General features: G+C 41.4%; 1 protein-coding gene across 1 annotated transcript in view; it reads left to right on the forward strand.

The window, feature by feature from the left end:
* The window catches only part of THSD4 (thrombospondin type 1 domain containing 4), a 750,309-nt gene that overhangs the window by 61,735 nt on the left and 663,876 nt on the right, over nt 1-24,698 (forward strand). The window contains 1 exon segment of the mRNA XM_040413864.1: nt 5,719-5,788. Within this exon segment, the coding sequence (XP_040269798.1) occupies nt 5,719-5,788 (70 nt within the window).

Here is a 24,698-nt window from a genome sequence, read left to right on the forward strand (position 1 = left end):
GTCAGTTAGTTCTCCAGAATCACCGTCTTCTCCGCTTAGAAGGTTGGCACACCTCAAGAAGCCACTCCAACACTGCAGATTTGGGTGCAAACTGGCCACTACCAGCTTTATTGTCACTTTTACAGCAGATCAAACATAAATCATAAACATAAATCCTCGGCCGTCTGGCCACTGACTACACAGTATTTCTCCCTCTCTACACAGGATTGGAGGGTACTGGCTCCCACAGGCCTTGGCACAGCCTTTTCCTTCCCGGGAGCCCTGATTGAGGAGCTCAGCCCACATTTACCTGAGCTCCTCAGCTGGCTGCTAATTATCTTAATTACCAGCGAAGCTGCTGCAGACAGTGGGAAAAAACTATTTCCCCAGCCTTTCCTGTTCTCACCCAGCTTCCTCTGGGTGAGATACACCATTTTAATGTCACTCATATGGCCCTCTGGCAGCTTCACTGACACATTATATATATGGAAAAAATGCTAGAAAGTAAGCATTCTTTCAGAAATAGAACTATCAATTACTAAAATGCAAATGAACAAAATTAAATCAAATCAATATTTGATGTGACCACCCTTTGCCTTCAAAACAGCATCAATTCTTCTAGGTACTCTTGCACACAGCTTTTGAAGGAACTCGACAGGCAGGTTGTTCCAGCCATCTTGGAGAACTAACCACTAATGTTTTGTTGATGTAGGCTTGCTCAAATACTTCTGCCTCTTCATGTAATCCCAGACATACTCGGTGATGTTGAGATCTGTGGGGGCCATATTATCATTTCCAACTATCTTGATGCTTAAGATAGTTCTTAATGACTTAATGCAATTTGAGGTCATCGTCCTCTACAGAATAAATTTGGAGCCAATTAGATGCCTTCCTGATGGTATTGCTTGGTGGATAAGTATCAGGTTGTATTTCTCAGCAGTGAGGACAGCATTAATCCTGACCAAATCCCCAACTCTATTTGCAGAGATGTAGCCTTAGACTTGCAAGGGACCTTCACCATGCTTCTCTTTTGACATCCCTTCTGTGATTATACTGCCTGTTAAAGTCTAATATTTTAAAATTTGACTCCTCAGTCCCAATCATCTGTTGCCATTTTTCTGAACCATAGTTACTATGTTATAATGCATAGTTGAGTCATTTGGCCTGGTTTTCATGTCAAAGGTATGGCTTTTTGTCCACAATTCTTCCATAAAGACCACTTCTGGTCAGACTTTTCTGAACAGTAGATGTGTACCTGGGTCACACTGGTTTCTGCCAGTTCTGAGCTAATATTTCAAATATAGTTGATCACAGCACTCATCTAATTGCTGGCTTTTCTTAGGGTGCTCATCTGTGCGGGTCCCCAAATCCACCTATTGGACCCTATTCTTGTTGCATAAACAAATTGACAGCACTCCAAAATTTCAGGTGAAGTATTATATGATTTATTCAGCCGGACATAATTTTAGGCAATGTTTCGGGCTATTTGTAGCCCTTCATCAGGCCCTATGGATATGAACGGGTGGTTGAGGAGCCGGCTCCTCAACCACCCGTTCATATCCATTGGGCCTGATGAAGGGCTAAATATAGCCCGAAACGTTGCCTAAAATTATGTCCGGCTGAATAAATCACATAATAGTTCTGAGCTAATGACACTGTTGGACATCTTCTGATTTCAAAGGGAAGTAAGCATGATTTGCATCTACGGGTCTCAGCACTGCCTGGTTCTGTGGGCTTTTTCAAAAGAGCTTGAACAACACATCTTAAAAAGCCAGTCTGCTTTGAAATCTTTGCCTTGGAGAGACCTTGATGCAGCATAACAACCTTGCATCTTGTTACTGGGCTCAGTCTTGCCATACTATGAACATGCCTTCCACAACTTCACCTTTGTAGCATAGTTTGGCTGTTCCTCAGCCAGTTTTAAACCTCCTACACAGCTATTTCAGTTTCATTTAATGACTGTGTTTCAACCTACATATGAAAATGAAGATCATTACCTATTTGGTATAATTGGTTAATCATACACCTGCCCAAAATCCTACAAAATACCCAACTTTGTGCAAGTGTACCTAGAAGAAATGATGCTGAAGCATTCTAACTTTGCAGCATTTTTTCCACAAAAAAACGGAACAGCACCTCCTGAGACAAATCGCAGGTGCAAGCTACCCGGCAATAATACAGCAAACAAATAAAGCAGCAGCACACCACTAAATGCACTAAGACTGAGCGAACAGGTGAATGTGTGAACAGGGTCAAATACATGTCGCCAATACTTATGGAAGAAGCTCTTAGCGCATATTATTGATCAAGAATATGTCGGGCCCACCTACCAGACGACAAGGTAGCTTCTTATCAGGTGGGACCAACTCTAACACGGAGGGTCCAGCTGAAGTATTCTTACTTTGCAGCATTTTTTCCACATCTACCTAAAACTTTTGTGTATATATATATATATATATATATATATATATATATATATATAATAAACAAAAAGAAACAGCAGCACAGTCAGTAGTGAAAATGGGTGCCATCCCTCCTGGATTTTACGCAACAATCCATAGACATTATCCAAAAAGCAAATGATTAGGCAGCACTCCGGTATCAGGGAAGAGTGTTAGACCCGTTTATTTCCCCAGTCGCAATGTTTTAGCCCAGCTCAATGAGGCCTTTGTCAAGTAGTAAAATGATGTTAAGTGCAGACATAAATACCCATAATGTGATTAGAATACATGATTGCATAATTAATAACCAATAAACATAATTATGTGTATGTACATTCATAAAGGTAAATTCATGATTCAAAAATTACATGATTGCAGTGTCTCATATTGAATAATTCATAAAACGCCATATAGTGCAGATAAGATGAATAAAAAAATAAGATGGGTAAAGTGCCCAGTGCATAAATGGTTAATAACCTCACCTGTGTGTAGTGCAATTATTACAAGTCAAAAACAGTAACAGCTGTTTTATATCTATATATATATATATTATCTTGCACTGATCCTACCTTTATAGCCTATAGCCTATATTATATAATCCAGAGGTACATTCACAATTTTGCTTATTATTATCAGTTTACTGTGCAGTTCTTGGTGTAAAGATAACACTTCTCAGAATGAATATCATCAAAGGAAGCTATGTCCAGGTATTTAAACAGCAAAAGATGCAGGCAGGTATCTACTGTAAAGTTGAGGGTTATGAATTCAGCTCTGGATTCTAGTATAGGCTTTATACATAATTACAAGATAAATAATACACTATGGGGGTCATTTATCAAACTGGTATAAAGTAGAACTGGCTTAGTTGCCCATAGCATCCAATCAGATTCCTCCTTTCAATTTCAAAAGGAACTGTCCAAAATGAGTGGTGGAATTTGATTGGTTGCTATGGGCAAGCCAGTTCTACTTTACACCAGTTTAATAAAAGACACTTATATTTACCAAGTTGCTCTGCTTTATACTACACAAAAATTCACACTAAAATGGGAAAAACCCTCTTGAAAATGTCACCTTTTTATTGTAGATGTTGAGCGTATGTCTCAAATTAATATAGTTGGAGCACAACTCAAGTGCTTTAAAGAGGTTGTCCACACTAAAGAGGTTGTCTACACCTTTATTATTGACGGCCTATCTTCATGATAGGCTATCAATATCTGATTAGTATGGGCCTGACACAGAGGATAGGCCATCAAAAATAAAGGATTGGACAACCCCAAAAGTACATTTTAAGTCCTTAGTGATGTATGGTAACTCATTTTAGTTTTAAGGACCAGTAACATTTTCCACCTTTGTTATTCAAGTGGTCATAACATTTTTATTTTTATTCAGTGTAGCTATTTGAGGCTTTGCATTTTGCGGGACACATCGTTTTTTAGAGGAACCATTTGGGGTATATATTTTGTAATAAAGAACTTATTTTTTATTGAGGGGAATTAAAAATAGCAATTTCAACATAGGTTAATGTCTAAACTGATACAGGAGAAAAGTCTGTGAGCCGCCTCTTCTCCCTCCATGCTGTCTGCTTATCCCTATCCAGGCCCTTTCCTTCTCCTTCACACAGGCTTAAGTGAGAACTTGCTCTAATTCAGGCTGGATTGTAACTAGAGACAAGTTCTTTTTTTACTGAACAGAGCTTGGGCTGATCAGTTGGGAAGGGTGGTTTAGTTCAGTGGTTTAGTTATTTATCAAATGATCAAATATTCTGGTATTAGACATTAAAAGGTATGTAGAACTCACTTTAGAAATAAAACTCATCATAAATATTAAATGGAAAGTATCATTAGAAATGTTCATATTATATAATCCTTTCTTAACCTCTGCCATAATAGTACTATGGAAGTTGGGTCTTTAAAGATGTTGCCAGCACGAGCGCAGCATATGCCATAAGTGCCGGGTATCTGCTGTTTCATGCAGAAGATGCCTGGGGCTGTCTATGATCAGTGATAATGCCAATCGCAGGCCTTTAACCATATTAGATGCCATGGTCAAATGTGACCAAGGCATATAAGAGTGCAAAACCCGGAAGCACTGCGTTTCTGGGCCTGGAATGGTTCACCCATTCGGTGATCAGGGGAACCGTTTATTGTTTGTGAAGAGCCGATGCCTGTTGAGTCTCCAATGCCTTTCACAAGTATATTCCAATATAGGCCTGCAAGTGGCAGCAATACATTGCAGTTTACTGAATCTTCTATTTGTCATCAGATTTATTTTCATTGGGGCCCTAAAAGAAAGTAAATTTTTTTTTAAAAAGTTAATATACAGTATGTGCTATTGCTGTAATCACCCTAACCCACAGAATAAGGTTGTCATGTCATTTTAGAGCCAAGTGAATGCCCTAAAAATCACCCCCTAAAAGACATGGTGGAATTGCATTTTTTTTTTTTCATTTGCACCCAGAAAGATTTTTTTTCTTCTGTTTTTCAATAAAAGATATGGTAAATCAAATGGTGTCATTGAAAATACAACCAGACCCACAAAAAACAAGCCCTCATGTGGCTATTTGAATGGAAAAGTAAAAAAGTTATGGCCTTTGGAGTGAGGGGAGGAAAAACAAAAAGAAAAAAGTAAATTGGAACGGTCCTTAAGGGGTTAAAATTTCACTTTATTTTAGTGTGATAACATCAGAGGGGGAAAATGTATATTTTTCTCATCTATTGAGATATTAATACATGAAAATAAAATGAAGTTTTAACAGTTCGTTCCTGATGCTGGTTATTGCTTTCTTCTCATATTGCAAAAAAAAATACAACTCGTCCTGAAAAAAAAAACAAACAAAAAAAAAACAAGCCCTCACACAGTAAAGTCGACTGCAAAATAAAGTTATAGCACTCAGAAAGCATGGATGAAAAGAAAATGATGACTAAAACTGGCTGCAGCAGCAAGGGGTTAATTTTTAGCATGTTATTTTGTCTGTGTTCTTCTCTGTATCATCTGAATTGTGCTATACTTTCCATCCAGTAAACATATCTATACTTCATGTCCTAAAAGCAGGGAAGCCTCACTCAGTTTAGGAACAGGTACATTGTGCTCTCCATGACCCCATTATGGAAAGGAATATGTTTTTGTCAATTAATGAAGCCAATGTTTCCCTTTTGATTTATATGTGTACACTGTAAGGAGACGTCATTATGAAAGAATGCGGCATCTGTAATCACCAGTCAATGTGCTGGTATGCAGCTGGAATGCTGGAGTGAACGCTAAGTTATCTTTACATTACCCGCTCTGTTTTTCTTTGCAGATTGGTCAGCCCCATAGTATTGTTAGGATTTCAGCTGGTTTTCTCACAGCTGTCAATTGACCACAGAAAGGTAAGAAATCTCCACTGTTCAGTGGCCAATGTTATTTTCAGTCTCCCCAGTAGTAAAAAGTTGAACAAAGCTTGCTTTTAACTCATATGTTTCTGTTTTTAGAAAAATCACGCGTCCTTTATTGATTACACTTACATGTGAGCAGCCAAGGCTACACGGGAGTCAATCAATCAAGTGACTACAGTTGTTTTGTTCCATTACTAATGGCTCCCCATTTCATAAAATTTTCTCTGTGGTTGAAAATAAGCTTTTCACATGAATTTCCAAGGAACATTACCTTTAAGCTCCTACTTTATTCAGTTATGATTAGATTGAGTTTTTTAGAAGTTGCCCAATATGTAAGAAATTTGGATAAGTGACTAAAAATTGCTGATTGAAAATTTGCTCTGAGGTTATATAAGAAACTAGCAGCCATGAGTATTTCCTCTTTTTGCCCCTGTCATCTTGGGAACTGCAATGTGGGGCAACCCCCTGAACATGGGACACCTGTCAAGGCAATTATCGGGAACAAACCATTCGTTACTGATAATTGCATGATTGTGAGCAGAGGTGAGAACTGCTTTCGCATGCAGCAATCATCTCCTTTATGTGGGGATGAGTGATTGCTACTATGACACACAGTGCGATTTGCTGCCCAGAAACTTTTATGTTGGTGCCCACATCAACAATGTTTGCGCATTCATCGGGTACTTGGTAGCACATTTACAAGAGGACGTAGGACCCCAGAGCTGCAATGCACCAGTGCTAACTACATGAGCCAACCCCGTTTGTAATAATTAATATAACTACAGCATCAGACTTTTTGATCTTGATAGTAGAGATTTTAAATTTTTGACATGCGGCAATATTCGTATATTACGTTTCGGCACGCAGGCCTTCTTCAGACACTATGCCGCAGTGATGAAGGAAGAGAAGGAAAGACGCAGTAATAAATAGAATGTGTAACCACATGTATGAAGGGAAAAAAAATATTTTTGTATGTTTTTATATGTTTTGCACAGTTTTTGCTGCGGACAATTTTTAAGGTAGTGAGTGCCAGGTGGTAGACCTCCTCTGATCTAATATTGATAGCCTATTCCCAGGATAGTCCAAAGCAATAAAGATATATTCCATGGCACTCACCCAATTTGTAAAAATAGCTTTATTCAGCTAAATGCACGATGCAGGGCCTGTGGCCGTTTTGCGTCATCTGACGCTTTCTCAAGGCCTATCAGGATAGAGCATCATTACGCCTTTTAACCCCAAGCTTCAAATCTTTCCGATTTAACCCATTACTAACACAGTAACATGTAAGATATAAAAGGGATATAAAAAAATATTAGTCACTATGGAAAGTATATAAATAATTAATCACCAACATGATCATCTCTTTAGACATTAAAAACATAATTCATAGAAAAGAAGACAAATCATTCCTATAATTAAATCCACAAGGTCCTAGTGCACCGGTCTTAATAATCCATATCGCCTCACATTGTAGGAGGGATCTATGTCGGTCCGATCCATTAAAATGGTTGTCCCACGAAAAATATTCTACATTTTCAAACCAGCACCTGGATCTGAATACTTTTGTAATTGGATGTAATAAAAAATTTAGCATAGCCACTGAATAATGCAATAAAATGTATCTGTATAGCGCAACCTTCCGCTTTTTTCTAATTTCTTTGACCTACTCACTGAGAAGGCCGCACATGCTCAGTTTCATCCTACAACTGCCTCCTGAGCTGTGATAGGGAGACCTGGGACACGCCCCCTGAGCTGCAGCAGAAAAGACACTCCCCTTGAGCTGTCAGCTTGATATAAATCTAACACGGCAATGAATGTGGAGATCTCTGGACCCATGTGAGGTACAGGGCTGGTTCTAGGTTTGTTAGAAAGAGATTGTCTAATTTTCAATTTTTACATTAGTCACGGGATAACCCCTTTAACAGGTGAAAAGATTCTTTGTAAACCAGCAAATCATATGCATCGATCATCTCTATTATGTATATCTTTTACATGGTTTATAAGGCGAGTGCTACCCTTACCTGTCTTCAATGAGTGCAAATGTTCATAAATACGTGTGTGCAACGGGCGGATTGTTTTTCCTATATATTAATACTCACAGGGACAAAAAATGACCTAAACTACAAAATCTGATCGCCATGTAATAAGATTCCTATTCTTAAGTGTTACGGGACCTATGCAAATCTTTTTGCCTCATCTCATATAGTCACAATATTTACATGAGCTGCACTTGTGGTTACCGCTAGGAACAAAACTCTTTTCCAGGATAGGTCACCATTATCTAAGATCTGGACACCCCTTTAAGGCATTTTCAGGCCTGGTCATTAAGGGGTTAACATAGTCCACTTACGATAATGCATTCACACCCGCCAGTTTTTCTGCAAATTATTGGCTGCGGCAGGTTTTATAAATGACCTGTGAATTGTTATCTGACGTTGTATCTGGTCAACATACCTTTTCCCGTTTTTGTTTGAAAGCCAATCATATTTTTCTAGAAGATATTAAAAGCTTTTATCTAAAGTCCTGCCAAGTTGCGATCTTTTGAAGTGTTGCTTATAAATGAAATGGCCGTCCTACATGTAACAGGTGTTCTATGGGCAAGGTAACGGTGTATATAGGAGTAAATGTGTCTGATTTATCTTCCCAGTCTTGAATATGTAAGCCTCACAGTTTTTTTTTATGTAGATTGGTTTCAATGTTTAGCAGGTCCCCATTGGTCTACACTTCCTGGTCCTGGATTGACATGTAGGAAATGCCTGTACATTCCTGCTCAGCCGATCACTGGCTGATGTTGGGTAGTGCTTGGCTGACCAGGTATGTCCTTCTAGTTCTTGTGTCTTGATCCAGAACCAAGAAATGGAGAGCAACGGAGACCTGGTAAGCTTTAGAATGGCTCTGGCAGGAGATTGTCTAGTTGAGTAATGATTTTGTTAACCCATTCCTCCCCATATATTAAAAATGTAGTCCTTTGGATAACCACTTTGAAAGCGCTTGCCAATTATATTGATTTGATGTGCCATAAATGTAAATTCCATATCAATATGTCATTTGGAGTGTTGGAGGAAACCCACACAAACACGGGGAGAACATACAAACTCCATGCAGGTCCTTGGTTGGATTCATACCTAGGTTGGTGAGCTGCAGGGCTGTGGAATACAGGTACATACTGTGTTCCCTTGTCAAAAGAGAGAAGACATGATTGTCTAATATATGATGGTGCCTGCATTCTGTGAAATTTAGGGTTCAGTTTAAAAAGTTGTGGTCAGTAGAAACGGTGTATAGATTGGACCCTCTAGGTCACAAGCTGTACATTGATATTTCAAGGTGCATGTTTGCATATAGAACTAACCTACATATACACTGTGGTCTGTAAAAAGATGATAATTACAATTACAATATAATAAAATTCACACATGCATCCATTTTTTTCTAAGACATTAGAAAAAGTCCCATTTTATTTTTTTGGGGACTGTCCTGAAATGAGTGTACAGATGCCAAACTTGCTTCAGACACTGTATGATAATCTTTTGCAGGACAAACCTCCGTTTAACTGATCCGGCAGGTTGTTCCAGAGATCACTGGATCCGACCTAGTCCTATACTGCAGTATACCGCTGGACCTCATTGATGGTAATGGGATCTGGCGGCTTTCTGGCACAAGTGCAGCAACAGCTTTTATCCTGCCAAAAGACGGCATTTTCCTGTAAAGCGGCGGATCCCCGCATGATCCCCGGTTTGAACTTACCCTAAGTTTCTCTGTGGAAATCTGCTTTAAAGGAGGCTAAGCTTCTTAGTTCTAAAAGCTCACTGAATTCGAGTGTGGTACTGTAATAGCATGCTACCCACCCCTCCTACATATTCTGCAAGCAACTGTGAGTAGTATTATTGCAAGGTGGAAGTGTTTAGGAATCGCAGCAACTCATCCACAAAGTGGCAGACCACGTAAAGGTGCAGAGCGGGAATGGCGAGTGCTGATGTGCATAAAAAAATCAGCCATTCTGACCAAATAACTGTAGAAACCCAAACCTCTGGCATTAACATCAGCACAAAAAGCACTGAGCTTCACAGCATGGGTTTCTATGGCCGAGATGTTTGGTGTAGAAGAATTTAGCTGGTTCACAGATCCCTGACCTCAACCCCACTGAACACCTTTGGGATGAACTGTAATGGAGATTGTGAGCCATGCCCCCTTATCCAACATTAGTGTCTGACCTAACAAATATTCTTCTGGATGAATGGGCAAAACTTCCCACAGACACACTCCAAAATCTTGCAGAAAATCTTCCTAAAAGTGTGGAAGCCGTTTTAGCTGCAAAGGGAGTACCAATTCCATATTAATGCCTACAGATTTAGAATGAGATGTCATGAAAGCTCCTGGAGGTGTAAAGTGTAGGTTTCCCAATACTTTTGTTCATATAGTGTATATTGGCAAAACTATCGACAGACTGCAGTCCACATCACAACCACTGGATGGCGGCACATGGATACATATTGCATAAACATCTCATGACAGACTATCACAAAATCATGTTTTTTTCAAAGCTAGGTATCTCACACTGCTCATCTCAGGATATGTTGAGCCAAAAGCAGCATTAAGGAATGATGTATCTATAGCTCCTTTACCTGATGTAGTAATAAGATATAGTAGGGAATGTTTAAAAAGTTTAACATTTCCTCCATTAAAAAGTTATGGATATATGAATAGAATATTTTAGGATGCAGTCCTAATGTTAATGAATTATGTCATCTAAAATTAAATTTTCCTTTCTGCCTGGATTCATTAACAATATCTTTTCCAGATTCCACAGTTGTACGCTGATGGGGTGCGTGTTTCCATACTTCTACATTAACTATAGCCACATGGGATGTCAAAAATTGTGTTTCAGATTTTTCTGCTGACAAGAACATCTGCATGCCTTTCAGCATAGCCAGTGTTCTGATACATCTAATGGTCTGCAGGTTCATAAAATATTATATGTTGACCTTGAAATAGCCCTTTCTTCCGCCTTACCTCCCCTGATGCTTGATTACCTCACCTAGGGATTTCCACTCAGGTCCGTTATGGCTTAATTAACTTGTCCACATTCTAACTTATTATATAGAGGAATAGAATATAATAAACTTTAATTTCATCACTATGGCTGGAAAGAGTTAGTTCTAATTAACCGATATCTTAATCCTTTTAATCTCCGTAGGGACGAAATTCACTTAAGCCTTAATATAGAATGCTGAGTCAGCTTTTCATCTAATCGTGCATTACACTTCATGGGTTCTTCTATTTACTGCAAAATGTCCTGATATAAAACGTTATACTATGATAGAATAGTTTATTAATTTTTAACTATACTTATAACTTTTTATTCCAGAGGTAAGACTTTCATAGGTGAACAACACCAATTGATTAACACTGTCAGAGAATACTATTAAACTTCTTTCTTTTGGATTTTTTTTTTTTAAAAAACAGGACTTTGCCCCGAATAAGACATCTTAAGAAGTTTATTTTTAGGAGTTCAATGCACCTTTATTACATAGATATATGGAATTCTATACATGATGGGGAAGACTGCTCGCCTTGTGGCATAGTCATAGTCAGCCACCTGGAGCAGGCAAAGAGTAGGGACCATCTGCAGCCTCTTTCATTACATTGAAGAGGAAGCCATCGCAAGAGAGGAGATGGTTAAGGAAATGAAGTGTCCTTGAAAATATTACATACTAACAGCCCGGGAAGGGCAGGAGAGCTTCTACCCCCGTCAGTATGATCATTATCTCCTAAGTTACTCGACAGCAAGGATTAAAGCCCCTATCAAACTTTTTAAACTTTTTTCAGCCTTACTAGGAACATGATGTTGCATTTATTCTCTTATATAAGTATACAAAGCTTCTTAGTTTTTGTACTGTGGCCTTACCATCCAATCCATCGTGATTCCGGGGCCTCACTGGTGAATAATTACAAGTACTACTATGCAGTGCTCCAGACTAAAAAAAATAAACAGGAGCCAAATTACATTTTTAGTTGCCAAATTGAAAATATATATAATTATAATAAAAAAAAAAGACTTGGAGAAGATGAGATGCAGGTCACAGTAATGAGCCAGCACTACATATTGGAGAATACAGCACCACTGAATTCGATCCGAATTTCAGGAAAAATTCGATTTACACCAAATCCGAATTTCCTCACACTTTGTGGTAACGAATCGCATTTTTTCCTAAAATGACTGCTGCACGTGTGAGGATATGGAGCAAGGAACTCTGGGAACGCGGGATCACCCATAATGCCATGCATGCAGCCAATCGGCATCCAGCCAGCCATGTGATGTCACAGCCCTATAAATAGCCTCAGCCATCTTGGATTCTACCATTTTCCAGTGTACTTAATGCAGGAAGAGACATCAGCAGGCACTAGGGTCGGTGCTAGGAAAGACTTCATTGTGCTAAAAAAAATTATTTACAAGTTCAGGGAAAGATTATTCAAGGTGTAGGGAAAGGATATGGAGGAATCATTCTACAGCATTTATGTAGAACAGGGTTCAGTAGGGAAGTTACAGCCTGGGTAATAGGAAATATCCTATTACACCTTGCTGCACTGACTGGGGATCCAAATTGCCATTATACAGCTCTGTAATTCCAGCAAACCCTTCTTGTTATTGCGGTGCAAGTGCTGTTTGACACAGCCATTAACAGGGTTTATTACAAGGAAATATTTCTACGTCTTATTTGCCCTTATGCGGTGCAGTTATATATTCTAAAGCATTTTTTGGCTTGTATTAGTGTGAAAAAGGGCTTGTTAGCCGTTGTGTGGTGAAGTGCGAAAATTACATCCCTTTTTGTCGTGTATTAGTGGCAAAAATATATATTTTATTTGCCGTTCAGCGGTGCAGTTATATGTTCTAAAGCCCTTTTTGTCGTGTATTAGTGCAAACTAAAAATATATTTGCCGTTCAGCAGTGTAGTTATATGTTCTAAATCCTTTTGTGGCATCTATAAGTGGAAAAAATAAGGGCCTATTTCCCGTTCAGCGATGCAGTTATATGTTCTAAAGCAGGGATGTTCAACCTGCGGCCCTCCAGCTGTTGTAAAACTACAAGTCCCACGATGCCCTTCTGTAGGATGATAGCTGTAGGCTGTCAGGGAATGATGGAAGTTGTAGTTTTGCCACAGCTGGAGGGCCGCAGGTTGAGCATGCCTGTTCTAAAGCCTTTTGTGTCATGTATAAGTGGAAGAAAATAAGGGTCTATTTGCCATTAAGTGATGCAGTGATATTTTCTAAAGCCTTTTGTGGAGTGTATAAGTGGAAAAAAATAAGGGTCTATTTGCCGTTCAGCGGTGCAGTTATATGTTCTAAAGCCCTTTTTTTGTGTATTAGTACAAAAGAAAAATATATTTGCCGTTCAGCGGTGCAGTTATATGTTCTAAAGTCTGTTGTGGAGTGTATAAGAGGAAAAAAGAAAAATATATTTGCCGTTCAGCGGTGCAGTTATATCTTATAAAGCCTTTTGTGGCGTGTATAAGTGGAAAAAAGAAAAATATATTTGCCGTTCAGCGGTGCAGTTATATGTTCTAAAGCCCTTTTTTGCGTGTATTAGTGGCACAAAAAAAGTATTTGCCGTTGTGTGGTGAAGTGAGAAAATTACAGCCCTTTTTGGCGTGTATTAGTGGAAAAAAAGGGCTTATTAGTCGTTGTGTGGTGAAGTGAGAAAATTGCAGACTTTTTTGGGGTGTTTTAATTTCCTTTTCATTTATTTATTTGATCTAAAATTATGACAGAGAAGTGCCAGGCCCTGCACAGGGGAGTGGCAGAGGCCTAAATGATTTTGGCACAGGCACAGGTCGCAGCAGAGTAAGGGGGCGTGGCAGCAGGAGTCGCAGCGAGAGGCCTGAGCTCCTGGTGTCATCTAGCGGTCGTGTCTTGACCAGCAACCCAGCGGTTCTTAAATGGTTGACTCGGTCATCCACTTCGTCCCAAGTGACATCAGACACCCCCAGCCAAGAGTCGATGGGTTCGTCAGACACAACCCTTAGTTGGCATGGCCCGGGAGCAGGCACTGTGCCCTCACCTGTCCTCTACCTGCCTCTGTCCTTTTCTGTTCCCTCAGCCAGAGAAGAATTATATGCTTTGGGCTCAGCCCCACTATACAGTGAGGACGAGTTACTAAAAGACAGTTAGCAGCTACTGGCCAGCCAAGATGTGGAGGAGACATCCGCCGCTTTCTCCGCTAGGCGGGCAAGTAGTGATGAGGAGAGTGGCGTGGGAGCTGGTGTTGCGAGCTGTGCAGCTCCTGACCCAGAGACCATTGAGGAGGACATCAGTGACGTGCAGACAGTACTCGATGATGATGTAGCTGATTGCACTTGGGAGCCGGGTGAATTAGGGGCTTCATCATCATCGGGAGAAGAGGGTGGCAGCTTGCCCATGAGGCAGTGGCAGAGCCATCAAGCCGCTAGCGTGGACAGGAGTCAGCAGGGTGGCTGCAGTGGGAGGTCAGTAGACAAACGTGCCTGGGGTAGACCACCCGCTTCGCAGGAGTCTACCTGCCCAGAAAGTAGTGTTGCATGAGTTCACGGAAGCAGCGGCAGTAGCAGTCAGTCAGTGCGTAGTTTTGGGGGTAAAATCACCTACTCGGTGGTGTGGCAGTTTTTTGTTAAGCCGCCGGAGGAGGTGAACATGGCCATATGAAGAATCTGTGGGCAGAAGGTGGAGTGTGGCCAGGTTGCCCTGCGTCAACATATGCAGCGTCACCATAAAGTGGCCTAAGAGAACAGTGGCTCCGATGTGGTGGTCCAGCCTGCCGCAGCGACAACTCAGAATCGGAACCATGGTGACCGACAACGAGAAGAACATGGTGTCGGCACTGCGTCAAGGAGGGGCTGAGCCATGCGCCCTGCATGGCACACATGTTCAATCTAGTTGTCAAGCGGTTCCTGAAGTCTTCCACCCATCTGCAAGACATCCTAAAAATGGGCAGGAAACTTTGCATGCACTTCAGCCACCCGTACACTGCAAAGCACACCCTCCTTGAGCTGCAGTGGCAGAACGGCATCCCCCAACATATGCTGATATGCAACGTTTCCACCCGTTGGAATTCCAAACTCCAAATGTTGGACTGACTATACGAACAGAGAAAGGCCATAAACGATTTCTTGATGATCCAAGTGGACAGGAGTACTCCTCTGTGTAACTTCGATGTCAGCCAATGACACCTGCCGTTTGCTCAGGCCCTTTGAGGAGGCCACGTTATTTGTCAGTCGCCAGGACTACGGGATGAACAATGTCATTCCACTGCTTCATGTCCTGGAACAGAAGCTGGTAAATCTGGCTGGTCAGGGGACTGGAGACGTGGCGCCTAGATCTCACGACCACATGAGCCCTGTGGAGGCTGAACTGGAGAAGGAGGAGGGGCTACAGGGCGATGAGGAAGACGAGGCCGAGGACCCCCAACACACCGTGGCAGTATGCAGTGGAGATGGAGGCAGGGAGTCCCTCCGAGTCACTTGCACAAATGGCCCGATGCATGCTCACTTGCTTGCGTAGTGACAGCCGAATTGGCACCATTCAGCAGAGGGATGACTTCTAGCTCTCCACCTTGTTGGACCCTCGCTACCGGTCCAAAATGAGGGCCTTTTTTACATCCGCTGAGAGGGAGGACAAACTGAACTACTATAGAGACATCCTTTGTAGTCAGTTGGCCGCTGCCTATCTGCACCATCGTCCATCCTCTCTCAGGTCTGACCGGGGGGACCCTCTGCACTCATGTTCCTCTTCCATGGCTCCTGTGGCAGAGTCGGGGTGGGGGTGGGGGGGGGTGGAGCAGTTCTCGCTCCATCAGAGTCTAGAGTCGCTAATGAGCAGCTTTCTTCACCTGCCTAGTTAAGAAATTACTCACCAATAGCAGCAGCTAGACCTGTAACAGGACCTGAACCAGCAGGTGGTGGCATACTTGAACAGTACCCTGCCGCCCCACATTGAAGGCCCGCTGGACTACTGGGCAGCCAAACTGGATTTGTGGCCATAACTAGCAGAGTTTGCCCTGGAAAAGCTGTCCTGCCCTGCCAGTAGTGTGGCATCAGAGCGGGTGTTTAGTACGGCGGGGGCCATAGTTATCCCAAAAAGAACTCGCCTGTCCACCCAAAATGTGGAGAGACTGACCTTTGTCAAGATGAATCAGGTGTGGATCAGCCAGGATTTCCACCCACCAATGCCTGATGCATCAGACTAGATAATCCATGGTGCCACACCAACACTTTGACAAAAGAGACTGGTTTCTTCTGGCTAGCTTTATTCTGATGCTGCCACCCGCCTGATGCCACACAAATCTGATGCCAAGTGCTCCTTCTTTCACCCACCATCTTCAGCTGGTACTCGTATTGCCACCCACCTCCCCACTTTGTAATCGGGTCACTCTTTGGTCTCCTGATGCTGCTACCACCTCCTCAATATGTCACCTTGCCACTCTGTGGTCTCCTGATGCTGCTGCCACCTCCCCATTCTGTCACCGGGTCACTCTGTGGTCTCCTGATGCTGCTGTCCCCTCTACACTATGTCATCTTGCCACTCTGTGGTCTCCTAATGCTGCTGTCACCTTCACACTGTCACCTTGCCAATCTGTGCTCTCCTGATGATGCTGCTGCCACCTTCACACTATGTCACCTTGCAACTCTGTGGTCTCCTGATGCTGCTGCTGCCACCTCCACACTGTCATTGTGCCACTCTGTGGCCTCCTCCTGATGCTGCTGCCACCTCCAGACTCTATCATTGGGCCACTCTGTGGTCTCCTCATGCTGCTTCTACCTCACCACTATGTCATAGGGCCACTCTGTGGACTTCTCATGCTGTTCCCACCCTCCCTACTTCATGACTGGGCCACTATTTTGCCTTTTAGGCCTGGCTGACATCATAATTTATTTGACCCTTCTTCTGATCTGTCAGAAGGATGGAAAAATGAGACGCACAACGGATCCTGTCTGCGTAGCTGCTGTAAGGCCTGTACGGTCTCATCAGAATTGACTTGTGATTTGGTAGCCAAAAGCAGGAGTGGGTACAAAACACATAAGACATGCAAATATTCCATTAACAATTTGGCATTGACAGGATCAGTTTTTTGGGGGTTATTGTTCTGACGGATCAGAGGAAGGGCAAAATAATCAGTAACGTCAACACAAACTTACTGCTGACATCCTCTCTGGGGGCTCTACTTGTATAAGCGTTTAACAGGTTCTGTAGACATCTATGTGGAATCAGCTGACGACGGTGTAAAAGGCTCTAACATCGACCTGTAAGGCTGAGTTTATACTTGAGTTATTTGTTCAGTTTTGGCCCCGTGACTGCCCAAATAAATGAAGTGTGCAGTGATTCTAAGAGCGACGCCTGTCATCTGCATTTCATACTGACTCACAGTATTGTTTCACTACCACAGCAGACTCCCTATGTGTGTTACTGCAAGGCACAGTGTTCTACACCACTATAAAGACTCTCTCAGCCAGGAAATAGACGCTTTTTAACGCGATTCGTTGCGAACAAATTCAGATCGAACCCAATTTTTTTTTTTTAATTTGGCGAATTGGCCGAATCGAATTTTAGAAAAATTCGCTCATCTCTATTCTTCACATAACCGAGAGGTCAGGAACATGAGAGGTTGCTAGTTGTATATTAACCCATTACTGACCGCCTTACGCATATATATGTTGGCGGTCCAATTTTTTTTTTTGTGAAAAGTAATCAAAAAGTCATACAAAATGGTATCAAGTACAGATCGCTCTGCAAAAAATAAGCCCTCACGCAGCTCCATACACATAAAATTAAAAACGTTCTGGGGTAAGAATATGGCGATGCAAGGAAAAAATTTATGTTTTCCAAAAAAAATGTATTGAAACAGAAGAAAAACTATACATATGTGGTATTGTGGTAATCATACCGTCCTATAGAATGAAAGTAACAGGTCTGTTTTGCTGCATAGGAAACTCTTTAAAAACAAAACCCATACAATTGCTTTTTTTTTTTTATTCCACCTCATTTTGATTTTTTTTTGCCGCTTTTCCACTACATTGTTCACAACTGCAAATGGTGTAGTTAGAAATACAATCTACCCCGCAAAAAAAATAGCCCTCATAGGGCTATTTGAATGGAAGAATAAAAAGTTATGGCTTTGGGAAAGTAGGGAGTAAAAAATGAAAATGAAAAAATAAAAAGGGAAAATTGCTCGGTCATTAAGGGGTTAATAAACGGTGGCTCTCATTTCACCTCTTTAGCCCCCTCTTCCAACAACTTGCTTCCTGGTCTTTCAGCGCCACAAAAAATGCTGAAAAATACATCACTACATACCTATTACATCAAGTGATGTTTCCTTGATTGTAGACATTTTCTTTCCTCATTTTTCCATTGGGGTCAGATCCCCATTACAACTTTTTAGCCATGTCTTGCATAGTTTGCTATACAGACACTTAGGTTACTTACTTTTTCATTATTATCCCTTCCTTCTCAACACAAATACTCAATTCTGGTGCCCCAACAGTTTCATTATGCTGCTACTCCCAATACTGTGCCAGCTGTGCTCTGCAATGCCAAATATTGCTTAACTAATAGTGTCATTCAGAAAGTCCTTCCAAAAATACTAGTACCATACAAAATAATTGTGCCAGAGTGCTCTTAACAGTTACAGTGCTGTCTTATAGTGCCTCCATTATTAATAATGTCCCCTATAGTGCCTCCAGCAATAGTTATAACTGTAGTGCTCTCAGTATTAATAATGCTCCTATGGTGCCCCCCATGATGCTCCCAGTATTAGTAATACCCCCAGTAATAATTAAAAAAAATGCCTCTAGAGTGCCGTCAGTAGTATAATCTCTAAATGGTTCAGGAAAACAAAAAAATACTTCCCTGACTCCTGTTCTGTGCTACTGTCTGTGATATGGTGCAGGCCACAGACCTCTTCTGGTCCTTGGCCTGAGCTGCCCACATCCCGATGCAGGCAGTTGCAGTGACGTCATCACACTACCTGTGCTGTTGATCTGTGCTCTCATAGGCTTCAAGCTCTGAAAGTCTATTGACAATGAAGAAGTTGGACAAGAATGGTCTTCTTGTCCAACTCAATGCTCACCCACCATTTAAAGCATTCTGAAGGGAAATGATTAACCTACTTACACACTTTCCGATGTACAAAAGTCGAAAACTTTTTGCAGTTCTTCAACTCTCTCGGAGCATTTCAAGAAAGTGCATGGGGCTTATCAAGAGAGGTGGGGCCTTCCTTGTCCATATTATAATTACGCTTGTAACTGCCCTTGATGACATTGAGGATCTAAGCCAGCTCATAGAGTTGCTTTTCTGGATTATTAAAACGCCAATGCCTGTTGAAGCATCTCACTCCACAGACTTCTGAATAATAATACTGACATATAAAACTGCAGTCTTGATAAATTCCCCCAGTAGTAGGTAATAACAAGCAGCATTTTTTTTTATTTGCACAGAGACATGGGTGATATCCAATATTTACCCAGATAATTTGGTACATAGTTACCATTTAAACTACGCTCTAAGTAGTGATAACAAATGCTACAGATGTGCTGAGAAGCCTGATAAAGCGGGGAATCCCACATAAGCTTTTATTTTAATATGACTCATGCGATTTAAACTGAGCTTTTTATTGAGGAAGCAATGCCCTGCTTGGACCATTGTGTCATTCTCTTGGGTGTTTCCTTTGAATGAATGTGGTATCATGGGGAAAACAATGTTATCGAGGCGTGCATGTGCTTCTATGAGAAATGAGTAATTATTCTTTATACACAGTGATAGTTGGCATGGTTCATATCTTAACTGTGATGCAGCAAAAGAAAATGTGAATTGTATTTGGTATAATATATTTCATATTGTAAATTCTAAGACGATTAGAAGGCACCAAGGATTTCCGTGACCATATGAAACTTGAGGCCATAGGCCAAGTGCGTTTATAGAAGTGGTGGTAACTTCTAATATTATTTAAAAGTTAGACAAGTAGATATGTTCTTCCATATAATACTTAGCTGCTGTAGAGCCTTTATTGTGGGCGTCCTGTCCGTCATTAAAAGGATTTACATATAAACAAGATTTAATAACTAGCAAAGGGATAAGCGTTAAATGTATGATTACTGGGATCCCCACCAATCAGAAGCACAGGGGTCCCTGATTCCTTCTGTGAATGGAGCAGTAAGGCACATGCTTGACCACCACTTTCTTTACTATGGGACTGTCAAGTACAACACTTGCATATCTCTATCACTTCATAGACAGTGACCATAGTGGTGGGCGCCACTGTATTCAGGAATCTTGATCTTGTAACCTCAATCTTGTGACTGGTGGATGTCCCAGCATTCATACCTCAGAACTGGTACACTTATCTGTCCTGTTGACAGGTGAAAAATGTTGTTTATGGGAAACCGCTTTACAACTGCCTTCTGCCTTTTGATGGCAGGTGGTGCAGGGCTGCACTAGATGGGTGGCGCTCCTACACTGAGAACTGGCTGTTAGTAATAGTTGCAATTCTTAGTGCAGCCTGGGTCTAATGTTCTGCCGTGCCAACCATTTTCTCCAGTCTCAGGAAATTTCTAGCAGCTTGGAAAATGTAGCAAAAGTGACCCACGCCTGTATTTCGCGCGCATTACGTGAATATTACATTGCACATTGCCGATTTTTCGCAATCAAGAAAATAATCTCGACTTTGCGAAATATATGACGAATATTCACCCAAATATTTGTGAAATATTGCGAATTCGAATATAGCCCCTGCCGCTCAATACTACATACAATGCCTGAGACTCAGATTCAACCAATCAAGGCCACTTCTCTGGTAAAATAGCTGTATTGGTTACAGCTATTCCTGACTGTTATATGTAAAGACTTGTTTTATCTTTCTTAGTTATCTGCTTATTTTTCTTAAATCTTCATTTTCTCTTATCTTGAATGACATTTTGGGGCTTTGGAACCGATTACTCAGCTTACAATTATTTCAACATACAATTGTCTTCCTGGAACCAATTAATATTGTATCTTGAGGGACCACTGTATAATCATTTGATCACAAAACACCATGTGTTCACCAATCATGTACCTCATCTAAGTGATTGCCATGGCTGATAACCAATCTTTGTAGGTTCATTTAGTGTCTCATAATGAAGGCCGGTGGACGGGTCCCCAACATCGCGCACATGGATTCAGCGTCTACAGAATGTAACTGCGCATGTCTCGTTCCTATTGGCACCCCTTAATCCCTATTCGTTGTGTTCCATTGACGTCTTCTCATCATGTGACCAAATCACAACCACGTGACTAAAAACGTCATACTCCCTTGACCCCGCTGTTTACACCCCACTCAGGACGTGTCCCATATCTCCATGGAAACAGTCACATCAGGGCGGCGCATCAGCAACACAGACCACCTCATGGCAGGCCGTCCCACTAAGCGCAGCAGCATCCTGGTCATCAAAGGTATTATTGTGGTCTGTCAGAGACTATAGTTTATACAAGGAACATTATAGTTATCGATAAATCAGGGGTCACCATATTTGCTTAACCCCTTAAGGACACAGCCTTTTTACACCTTAGGACCAGGCCATTTTTTGCAAATCTGACCAGAGTCCCTTTAAGTGCTGATAACTTTAAAACGCTTTGACTTATCCAGGCCGTTCTGAGATTGTTTTTTCGTCACATATTGTACTTCATGACACTGGTAAAATGAAGTCAAAAAAATTATTTTTTTTGCACCAAAAAATACCTATTTTAACAAAAATTTGGAAAAATTTGCAAATTTCAAAGTATCAGTTTCTCTACTTCTGTAATACATAGTAATACCCCCAAAAATTGTGATGACTTTACATTCCCCATATGTCTACTTCATGTTTGAATTGTTTTGGGAATGATATTTTATTTTTTGGGGATGTTATAAGGCTTAGAAGTTTGGAAGCAAATCTTGAAATTTTTCAGAAATTTACAAAAACTAAATTTTTAGGGACCAGTTCAGGTCTCAAGTCACTTTGCGAGGCTTACATAATAGAAACCACCCAAAAATGACCCCATCTAAGAAACTACACCCCTCAAGGTATTCAAAACTGATTTTGCATACGTTGTTAACCCTTTAGGTGTTGCACAAGAGTTATTGGCAAATGGGGAGGAAATTTGAGAATTTCATTTTTTTGTCTAATTTTTCATTTTAACCCATTTTTTCCACTAACAAATCAAGGGTTAACAGCCAAACAAGACTGTATCTTTATTGCCCTGACTCTGCCGTTTACAGAAATACCCAATATGTGACCGTAAACTACTGTACGGCCACACAGCGGGGCGTAGAGGGAAAGGTGCGCCGTATGGTTTTTGGAAGGCTGATTTTTATGGACTGGTTTTTTGACACCATGTTCCATTTGAAGCCCCCTGATGCACCCCTAGAGTAGAAACTCCCTAAAAGTGACCCCATCTAAGAAACTACACCCCTCAAGGTATTCAAAACTGATTTTACAAACTTTGTTAACCCTTTAGGTGTTGCACAAGATTTAATGGAAAATAGAGATACAATTTCAAAATTTCACTTTTTTGGCAGATTTTCCATTTTAATATTTTTTTTCCAGTTACAAAGCAAGGGTTAACAGCCAAACAAAACTCATTATTTATGGCCCTGATTCTGTAGTTTACAGAAACACCCCATATGTGGTCGTAAACTGCTGTACGGGCACACGGCAGGGCGCAGAAGGAAAGGAATGCCATACGGTTTTTGGAAGGCAGATTTTGCTGGACAGTTTTTTTTTTACACCATGTCCCATTTGAAGCCCCCCTGATGCACCCCTAGAGTAGAAACTCCAAAAAAGTGACCCCATTTTGGAAACTACGGGATAGGGTGGCAGTTTTGTTGGTACTAGTTTAGGGTACATATGATTTTTGGTTGCTCTATATTACACTTTTTGTGCGGCAAGGTAACAAGAAATAGATTTTTTGGCACGTTTTTATTTTTTGTTATTTACAACATTCATCTGACAGGTTAGATCATGTGGTAATTTTATAGAGCAGGTTGTCACGGACGCGGCGATACCTAATATGTATACAATCTTTTTTATTTATGTAAGTTTTACACAATGATTTCATTTTTAAAACAAAAAAAATGTTTTAGTGTCTCCATAGTCTAAGAGCCATAGTTTTTTCAGTTTTTGGGTGATTATCTTAAGTAGGGTCTCATTTTTTGCGGGATGAAATGACGGTTTGATTGGCATCTATTTTGGGGTGCATATGACTTTTTGATTGCTTGCTATTACACTTTTTGTGACGTAAGATGACAAAAAATGGCTTTTTTTACACCGTTTTTATTTTAATTTTTTTACGGTGGTCATCTGAGGGGTTAGATCATGTGATATTTTTATAGAGCCGGTCGATACGGACGCGGCGATACCTAATATGTATACTTTTTTTTATTTATGTAAGTTTTACACAATGATTTCATTTTTGAAACAAAAAAAATCCTGTTTTAGTGTTTCCATAGTCTAAGAGCCATAGTTTTTTCAGTTTTTGGGCGATTATCTTGGGTAGGGTATGATTTTTGCGGGATGAGATGACGGTTTGATTGGTACTATTTTGGCGTACATGCGACTTTTTTGATCACTTTTATTACCTTTTTTGGGAAGTAAGGTGGGCAAAATTTCAATTTCATCATAGTTTTTTATTTTTTATTTTTATGGCGTTCACCGTTCGGGTAAAGTAACATAACCGTTTTATAGATCAGGTCGTTACGGACGCGGCGATACCAAACATGTGTAGGGAATTTTATTTTTTTCATTTTTAATCAGTGATAAATGTGTTTTTTGATTTTTACTTTTTTTTCACTTTTTTTAACTTTTTTTTTGACCCAGACCCACTTGGTTCTTGAAGATCCAGTGGGTCTGATGTCTGTATAATACAGTACAGTACAATATATATTGTTCTGTACTGTATTTTACTTACACTGAACAGATCTATGCTTTTAGCACAGATCTGTTCAGCACCATGGACAGCAGGACGCCTGAGAGGCGTCCTGTTGCCATGGGAACCTTCCCCGTCTGCTCAGAACTGCGCAGACGGGGAAGGGTAAGCACAGGGCTGAGGGGGGCTCTCTGGGGGCTCTCTCCCTCTCCCATCGGGGGGCTGCAAAGGCACAGCAGCCCCCCGATGGGAGAGGGAGGGAGCTCCCTGCGCTGTTAACCTTTTCCATACAGCGGTCCGTACGGACCGCTGTATGGAAAGGGTTAACGGCTGACATCGCATCGCAGATGTCAGCCGTTTATACCAGGGTGCCAGCAATGTGCTGGCACCCTGGTATACCCACTAGAAGCCAACGATTATACCAGGGGAGGCGGGCGGGGGATCGCGATCCCGCCTGCCGCACCGCCCGCCTCCCGCACCGCCCGCACCGCCCGCAACCCTCCCCCTGCACCTCCCACCGGGCTAAAATCACTCGGGGGGTGCAGGGGGAGGGATACAGATCTATTTTAGGAATACTAAAGTTTCTGATCCCCGCGGTCAGGGACCGCAGGGATCAGAAACTGCAGAAATCGCAGCAAACCGCAGGTCTGAATTGACCTGCGGTTTGCCGCGATCGCCGACATGGGGGGGTCACGGGACCCCCCCGCGCATTTAGCCTAGGTGCCTGCTCGATGATTTGAGCAGGCACCGGGTTCCGATCACTGCCGGCCAGGCGGCAGTGATCGGAACAACACATGACGTACCGGTACGTCATGTGTCCTTAAGTACCAGGACATCATGACGTACCGGTACGTCATGTGTCCTTAAGAGGTTAAAGGGAACCTGTCACCTGGATTTTTGGTATAGAGCTGAGGACATCTTCCTTATTGTACTTTTATGCTTAGTAATCCTCTCTCTAACCTCCATAGTTGTTTCACCAATTTATTTCAGACTGCATGGA

Source organism: Bufo bufo, chromosome 1, assembly GCF_905171765.1.
Source record: "Bufo bufo chromosome 1, aBufBuf1.1, whole genome shotgun sequence".
NCBI classification, from domain to species: domain Eukaryota; kingdom Metazoa; phylum Chordata; class Amphibia; order Anura; family Bufonidae; genus Bufo; species Bufo bufo.